The sequence below is a fragment of the Tachysurus fulvidraco genome, chromosome 17 (genome assembly GCF_022655615.1).
Source record: "Tachysurus fulvidraco isolate hzauxx_2018 chromosome 17, HZAU_PFXX_2.0, whole genome shotgun sequence".
Taxonomy (NCBI): Eukaryota; Metazoa; Chordata; class Actinopteri; order Siluriformes; family Bagridae; genus Tachysurus; species Tachysurus fulvidraco.
Genome location: NC_062534.1, coordinates 19,170,474 through 19,179,623, shown reverse-complemented (window position 1 = coordinate 19,179,623; position 9,150 = coordinate 19,170,474). Strand labels below are relative to the sequence as shown.

Below are 9,150 nucleotides of genomic sequence, written 5' to 3'. Positions count from 1 at the left end.
GTAATGTTTAGGCGTAAATTTGGGCAGAGGAGTGTGTTCAGTGGCAGACTGCTGTCTCTGTCAAGCTCCTTATCATCTGCTGTCTGCTAATAGACATATATACAGTTTTTTATTTTACATTTTTATTTTATTAAAATAATACAGAAAATTACACATTACCCCTGTATGTTTGGGTGAGAGGGAGGGTGTGTGTGTGTGTTTTATTTTATGTTTTACTATGTTACTGTGTTTATTTTGGAATCTTATTTCTCTGTATGTTTGCTACTGGATGCTTGAATTTTCTCCAGGATCAATAAAGTATCCATCCATCCATCCGTCCGTCCGTCTATCTATCTATCTATCTATCTATCTATCTATCTATCTATCTATCTATCTATCTATCTATCTATCTATCTATCTATCTATCTATCTATCTATCTAAATAACTAACTCTGAGCGTAGCAACACTATTTACAAAATACTACAAAATATATAAAGAATGCAGACAAAAATAAGCATTGTTTGAGAGTAGTCAGAAAATACATCAACTAGATACAGTGTTACAGATGGAATAACTTTCTTTTATTACTTGCAAATATAGCAAAGAAACAATTAATAACAAAGTAAGGGTGTCAGTACTGGTGACAATAATAGTAATCAGTGATTGGTTGGTGGTTACAAAGGCTTTGGCTCAATCAAACCCTCTTTCATCTTGCTAAATCAGCAGCCGTCACATGAGATGGAGAATCACACTGAGTGCAGTGCAACCACTTATCTGCTTAAAAATAGCTAGATTTGTCACTAGGCACTTAAAGGAAGTCTAAAAAGTGACAAATATAGCAACAAAGTCACTAATGTGGACAGGAATATTCACATTCACAAAGTAATCATGTGGCGTATTACAACCTTTATTTGCCAACTTTCATTCAGTTCCATTTATTTCATTTACCAAGTATAATTATCTAAAACAATCACAAATGCTTACATTATTAACCTTATACTACAGCTGTCATATGGCTATAACAAAAAAAGCAGCATCTCTTCCCGAAAAGGCTATAGCAATATTGCTATAACATAATTTCATATATTGCATAAATTGTATTTATATTACATATACTAAACATTGCATCACTGGACTCTATTATAAACAGTACAATATAAAGAAGAGCTCATGACACTATATTGATAGTGTAATAGTATAGTACTTGCATAGTGTAATAAAGAAAGCTTTGGACTGTGAAGAACATTCTTCATATTGAGGTGTTGATCAATAAAATGCATAGCTTTGACCAAGCACCAAAAATACAATAGTTTCTGGAATGGCTCAATGAACTGGGGATGTGATGTCACTGCGGTAGTGGTATGAGGACCTCAACGTAATTGACAGGAAAAAAACCAGACTCCCCGTTGATTATCCCTTCATACCAGTTCTCATCAACCTGGTTAGTGAGAATAATGATTTCGCCCTTCTTGAAGGCTAATTCACGCTGACTTTCTGGCTTAAAGTTAAAAAGTGCCCGACAGCAAGGCTGGTCCAGTGGATAACTGCAGTTGCCTGTAAGATAAATATTCACACAGTTGATCAAAGAATCTTTAAAGAATTTTTGTGGGGTGGGGGTGGGGGTTATGTAAGGAAGAAGAGATCTGAGACCTCATTCTCAGTCAGAGTACTGAGGAAAAAACTCCAGAGGACGTAAATAACCAATCTTTATAACCATGGTGAGCATAAAAAGATCTCAACAGCAGATGCACTATAACAGTCCCATTCCTGCCAGTCAAGAACCAGAATCATAGTCTACAGTGACCACATGCTCATCAAAGCAGCTGAAGATATTATAATATGAACATACAATATTAGTCTTTTTCCAATATACTGTCTGTTCACAATTAAGTCACTGAAATCACATTCCTTCATTCTGATGATTGGTGTGGTTAACATTATTTGAAGCACCCGCACCATGATTTTATGCATTGTGCTGCTGCTACATAATCGGCCATGGATTGAAAGACTGGATAATTGTACAAATGTGCAGGTGTTCAGGTGATCGTATTAAAGTGTTCATTCATGAGTGTAGATTTTACATACCTTTTTCAGTCAGCTCTTGAGTTATCTCAGTGTCTGAAAAATGAAAGAGTAAAATCTTAGCTTGTATAGTAGTTGATTAATAGTGATTAAAATCATCATTAATTGATAATAATTTAGCACTTTGGCAATTTTAAAAATATCACTGACCATTAGATGAGCTTGCGGAAAACCCAAAGGTGTCTGTGCAGTACATTGTACTGGCTTGAGATTTTGATTTGAACTTCCTCTTTGGTCTGTTGCTGGTTTCAGTTAACCTAAATAAAAAAGGAAGGTGAGACTTTCCTAAACTGCTTACCTAAAAAGCTAAAATTAGACAAATGTGTTATGTAAATGCCTGTAAGGCTGACTTGTTCTGGAGTCTGCTTCTGAGGTTCTCCAGAATGTCACGGGATTGCTGATGATAGTCCATCGATGCTTCAACGAGGCCTAACAGCTGTTGTACTTGATCCACCTAATGCAAATTAATCATCACTATTGCTTATATTACTCCAGATTTATCCATAAAAAATAGACAGAAAATATGAAATTCACTTCAATGTCTTACACGTTTCCAACTTTCTTACATCATTTTCTAAGAGGTTGGACATGCTTCTTTTTGCCAGCTCTTTGGATTCCTCAAACTTGTCTAAAGCTTGTCTAAGCTCCGTCTCTGCAAACCTCCTTTTGGAACTTTTCTTATAGTCGAAATCTAAACGGCGACCCTCAAGTTTTTTCAGATGGTACTTGTAAACAGAAAAGAAAGGAGTAAGTTTATACATAATAATTTTAGTAAAAAAAACAATATAAACTACAACCTTTTGATGATTGCATACATGTACTAAACAGTCAGTTGTTGTGCATCGTTATTTTATTAAATTTTTTTTTTGCAGAGATTTTACAAAGACCTACAAAAAACGTGACACTATTTCCATCTTAAAACTCAGTAAACTGGTTCCAAATCTCTATTAACTACAGAACCTCTAGTCTTTAAGAGAGAAGATTGGAGGGGTGATGGGAATAAGAAACTAAATAACCATCTTACACTGATTCTATTTTCTTTATTACTGATAATTACAAGACTCACTGCAATTTCTTTAAGCTCTCTCTCATGAAGCATCTGAAGTGGATTGATAAAGCAGTGTTTCACTCGCGTGTCCATGCAGTCTCTTACTTCAGCCATCTGTTTCAAGGACTGTCCCATGTCCACCAATGCGCTACCTAGTGTAAAACATCATGATTAAGGAGTGTCTAACAGAGGACTGATCTGAAATTACAGCAGTACTATTTCTGTTTGGCATGAAGCTGAGTGACCGACAAAATACTACACTGCATTAATTTGTTTCATATTGTAACTGTAATACCTCTTTCAAATGAACAACATTATTCATTCATTTTCTACCGCTTATCCGAACTTCTCGGGTCACAGGGAGCCTGTGCCTATCAAGGGAGGATACACCCTGGACGGAGTGCCACCCATCGCAGGGCACACACACTCTCATTCACTCACACACTATGGACAATTTTCCACAGATGCCAATCAACCTACCATGCATGTCTTTGGACCGGGGGAGGAAACCGGAGTACCCGGAGGAAACCCCCGAGGCATGGGGAGAACATGCAAACTCCACACACACAAGGTGGAGGTGGGAATCGAACCCCCAACCCTAGAGGTGTGAGGCGAACGTGCTAACCACTAAGCCACCGTGCCCCCGAACAACAATAATGAAATAATATTATAGCATCCAATAAAGTCTATATTGATTTGTTAGGAAACTCACTCAAGTAAATATTACACTAATGATTAACAATAATATAGTTTGCCCCAATACACAATGCCGTTTCACATCTTGCATACAGAAGACTGTAAAAAAACAGGATAATATTTGGGTTCAAAATGTGTATGAGAAATCTACTCAAACCTATTATGTTTTACTGTACGCTAAATGGTGTTATGAAAAGCATGTGTTTGTATTCACCCATGTTCATTAAACAAGTAGTAATTAAGTAGTAAATCGGCTATGCAAATGTTTACAAACTCTTCATTTATTTTTGCACTGATAAAGTTTAGTTATTAACTAAAGTTAGTTAGTTGCTATAATTTACTGCCATGTCAGCTACTGAGGCTATCTTCATGGCAAGAACGGTTAATAAGAACTAAAATAACCTAAAATCACAGAGAAATAAATGTAGACAAATATAGACAACTTAAATTATTTTTTTTACATTAATATATGACAGAAACTCTTTTTTTTCTGATGAAACCTTGTAAAATAGCTCTTTAAATGAATTGGCCTCATAAAATAACCTTCTGTGGTCATTATACGCAGGACAGTCCAACACAATGTGTTTGACGGTAAGGGGAATGCTGCAGTACGAGCACTGAATGGGGTCTTCTCCTTTCAGCAGGTATTCATGTGTCAGCCTTGTATGTCCGATTCTACATCTGGTTAAGTTCATCTGATCGATCTTGAGCTCGTTGGTATTAGAGACCTGTTAGTAATTTCAGGGTGTATTTCAAACACTTTGTTATTCGACCATGTATTTCATTCCTCTTGCCACTTATTTAGTACATAGCCATTGATGATAGGTCTATATTCCGAGGGAGGAATTTGGCATCCAGTCACTTTCTGCCTTAAAGCTTTCTTAGCAGCTGTATCAGCTCGCTCATTTCCTGAAAGTCCAACATGTCCTGGAATCCAACAGAAATTTACATTATAGGATTGATTCTGCAGATGATCAACTTTGGTTAAAATAGTATCAATCAACGGATGGTTATGCTCCAAGGATTCCATTGCTTGAAGGCACGATTTAGAATCCGTAAAAAATTATAGTGTTCTTCGGTTGGAAATTATCAATGTGTTCCAAAGCTAAGAGCAAAGCACAGGCTTCAGCTGTGAAAATTGAGCATTCTTTTGGAATTCTAGTTCCATACTGTTGATGTCCAGTCAGCATCGCTGCAGCTACGCCATTTTCCGCCTTTGATCCATCTGTGAACATTGGTAAGTGTAAGGGGTACTGACTTCTTATGTCCATATATTGCTGTCTATAAACATTTGGATGAGTCACACCTTTTCTCTGATGTCCTAAAGCCATGTTGATTACAGGTTTCTTTAATATTCAAGAAGGCAAGGAACTGAAGTGTGTTTGACGTAAGTTGTCCAAATTTACGTTCAAATGTCGTAAGTGTGGATTAATACGAACGCAGAAAGGTTTGATGGATCTTGGTTTGCTCTCATACAACTGATCAAACTGAGGGTTAAAAACTGCAGAGTATGCTGGGTTATTTTCATTCGCTTTCATTTTAATAGCATATTGAAGTGACAGTTTTAACCGTCTGTTTTGGAGCGAAGGTTCATTGGCTTCAATATATAAACTCTGCACTGGAGAGGTTCTAAACGCACCTAAAGCTAGTCGTAACCCTTGATGATGCACTGTATCAATTATTTGTTTATATGACTTCCTGGCAGAGTCATAAATTATATTGCCATAGTCCAAACGAGTTCGAATGAGAACTCTATACAGTCTCAGAAGAACGATGTAATCTGCACCCCATTTTGTTTTGGCCAAGACTTTAATAATATTCATAGCTTTCAGGCACTTGATTTTTAACAATTATAAATGTGGGATAAAAGTCATTTTGTTATCAAGAAGAAGACCTAAAAACTTAGTTTCTAAGAAAAACTTAAAAACTAAAAGACTTCATTCTGTTTAGACATGATGGTGTATATTTATAGTGAGTTTTATTCCAGCTGGTAAACCTACCAAATGCAGTCTCCACCCCAAGCTCGGCACCGTAGATTAACATACAGTCCCCCAGAATTCCTTCTGTTTGTGGGTATCTAACTGGCCTTGTATTTCCACGGATCCTGGAAACTTTATTCAGCATGCTGAATTTTGCTCTATATGCTAAGAATCAAACACATAAAGCAAGAAGCAATGAATAATAACTTAACAGTGAATACATGCTCATAATATTTTCTAAGGCATACCTGGGTTTGGCTGAAGATACTCTGTTGTTTTCATAACAAGGTCCACAATCAGCTTGTTGGTGATTTCAGTTTTCTGTAATAAAGCAGGTAAAATATATTCTTATTAAATTTCACTGAGTTTTTAATGTGGTCATGTTCAACATTTTCTTTGAATTAAATAAAATAATTTTAGTTATACCTTTTCCATTCTGATGAAATCCTCATCCAGCCTTGTTCCTTCAACACCACTGAACTTTTCCTTGAGCAACTAAAGTTAAATTGCACAATACAGATAAAAGCTATGTGGGGTAGATACAGTCAACAGTGAAGACAAACACAGATAAACAATTGGTTGGGCATGGGCTTCTAAGGTTTATGGTAAGAATAAGATTATTTATTGCTGAGCAGCACACATATTTTTTGGATAATAATGAGATAAAATATTTATATAATAGTACTATACTAGTACTCCATGGCTGTCATTGTGCTGCAAGAAGACAAAGTTCAGATGGTGCAATATTTCCTAATCTGTAAATAAGTTAAGACATTTATATTGTCGTATATATATATATATATATATATATATATATATATATATATATATATATATATATATATATATATATATACTCCAATGAAGAAACCACAACCTCACAACCTCCTTTTTATAATATTAATGTAATAAAATAGAACATTGCTTTCTTTTCTTTTTAGTAAACTTTGTGGATAATATTCCAACAGCAGTGAGAATAAAAATTGTGAATTGTGAAAATTATGTGCAAATATGTTAATTACTGAATTATTCTTAAAATAACAAAAACTATAAAAACAGGACATGTAGCATGCAGACTGAAGTGTGAGACAAATGTGGACCTTCCTAGTGAAAAATGTTTATTATACTATATTTATTATTACTGCATTGTAAGATTTTTCCTCTTAAAATGAAATGATGATATGTTGATAGATAGATAGAAAGATATGCATATTATGAGAGAAATTGCAATACACTGCATATACCAACTGTCTGCATTGTAATTAATTCAGTTCTTCTTTGAGTGAACAAAGTAAGTGAGTTGTGTTTATTGGCTTGATTGTGCTGCGATTCACTTCAGTGATTCGGTTTCTCTCAAATTAATCGATTAAACAACTCATCCGAATCACGTGTTTCGATTCATTTGTTTCAACACCCATTTTGACAATATCCTACCAACAGTTGGTAAATCGATAATTCAATTGCATTTTACTAACACTTTATTATTGAACGTTGCCGTAAAAACAGGAGATAAACAAAAGCTGAACATTTTTCTTGAGTATTGCGAAATTAAATTCGATTCACGTAAAAGAATCGTTCAAAGGAACCGATTCATATGCGATTCATATGCGGACAAGTAACTTGCACGAGCTGCTGTTCACTTCTGATCCTAATTCCAAATATATGGGTTAATAAAAGCATTGTATAAAGTTGATATTTCTTGATCTATTAGACTAGGTTTTAGGTAGTTTATGTTATATGTTGTGTCAAATGCAAGCCTAGCATGGAGAAGACTTGAATGTATAGACATATTGGCAGTAATAAATATATATATATTATTAATACACAATAAAACGAGGTCACTGGACGCTTTTCCTCTCATTACCTGGCTTGCCTTGTGAAACTGTTTCTTTAGTCCCGCCACGGACATCTTTCATGTTTTTCAGCTCCGTCCTTGTTTTCTTATTCAAGTAGAGTTGCTACGACCAAGAAATATTGGCATAAACAAGTCAAAAATCATGGGCGTAGCCGTTCGAGTTTCCGTCCACAAAACAAAAGGTTTAAAAAAAAAGAGAGTCGATCAAGAAGCGAAAGCACATAATCACTTAGTCTCCAGCACGCAGAGGCTACTTTAAGAACACAATAAGGTCAGAGTCCATAGTCACACCCATATGAACCCAAACAGTCCCTCCATAATCCGATCTTTACAATTTTTTTGAAAATTGGCCAATAATAATAATAAAAATAAGAAGAAGAATAAAAAACAGAATTCCTTCGAATCATACGGAGGATGCGCAGAGTTCTAGAAGCAGTTTTACACGTGACGTTACACCGCACGTGGGCTAAGCGTAAAAAACAGCCAAATCAGTGCACTTCATATAGCAGCGGTCATAGTCCTGCTGCTCTGCAGGGTGGGACGTGACCATATTAGTATCGTCATACCTATTGTCTTACTGTGCAGTGTGTCCAGGATATTAGATCTTAGAAAGAGAAACGTGAGCACACACAGTGTCCTTGGTGGAAAAAAAAAATAATGGAGCATAATACTGTTAGTGTATTAGTTCAATTATCACTCTTAAATTACATCAGCGCTCGTTAATTATGGTGTCAGTCTTCACGGATTTTATATATATGTAATTTGAGCAGCTGTTTGCTTTATGTAACGCAAACTGTTCTACATCTTGAGGAAAAACTTTTGAAGACCCCCCCCCCCAACAAAGTAAAAAAATAAAAAAATAAAAAATTATAGGGAGTTGTGGATCACAGATCACAATTAACCAAATACAAAGTATTTGTTTACTTTCCATTTATTAATTTGTGTGTGTGTGTGTGTGTGTGTGTGTGTGTGTGTGTGTGTGTGTGTGTGTGTGTGTGTGTGTGTGTGAGAGAGAGAGAGAGAGAGAGTGAGAGAGAGAGAGAGAGAGAGAGAGAGAGAGAGAGAGAGAGAGAGAGAGAGAGAGAGAGAGAGATTTTGACTGGTGTTGTTTAAGTGTTTGTTGCCTTTTTGAACTCCGTTATCATTTGTAATGTTGCTCCAATTTAAAACAGTTCGGCTCAAGCACAGCCATTTTTAGGGTCATAATTGAGGACAATGTCCCCTCCAGACAAACTGTTTCGTGTTGAGGTTTTGTTCAAACTGACCATCGAAAATATTCTCTCTAATGAATGTTTTTTTTCATTGGTTGTTGCGTTAAATCGTACCCATATACAATAGTGCTATTTTTTGATTGGCTATTGTGTAGCCTCTTTTTTGATTGGCTGATAAGTCACAGGCTCGACTAAGAACTCCAGGGAAGATGCGCTTGATTCCTGGTCGGTTCCATAGACACAGCGGTGCGGACAGATACATTTTGGGCGCTGCGGCATATTAAATATATGATAAATAG

General features: G+C 35.8%; 1 protein-coding gene across 1 annotated transcript; it reads right to left on the bottom strand.

The window, feature by feature from the left end:
- Positions 1 to 539: 539 nt before the first annotated feature.
- sh3gl3b (SH3-domain GRB2-like 3b) lies at positions 540 to 8,156 on the bottom strand. Its single transcript, XM_027136019.2, has 10 exons — positions 7,650 to 8,156; positions 6,212 to 6,280; positions 6,034 to 6,106; positions 5,807 to 5,950; positions 3,129 to 3,262; positions 2,629 to 2,787; positions 2,413 to 2,516; positions 2,213 to 2,319; positions 2,066 to 2,098; positions 540 to 1,534 (listed from the first exon to the last, which is right to left on the bottom strand). Exons 1-10 carry the CDS (start codon positions 7,692 to 7,694, stop codon positions 1,326 to 1,328), a joined length of 1,077 nt encoding a protein of 358 aa, XP_026991820.1. The 5' UTR covers positions 7,695 to 8,156; the 3' UTR covers positions 540 to 1,325.
- Between the last annotated feature and the right edge of the window lie 994 nt (positions 8,157 to 9,150).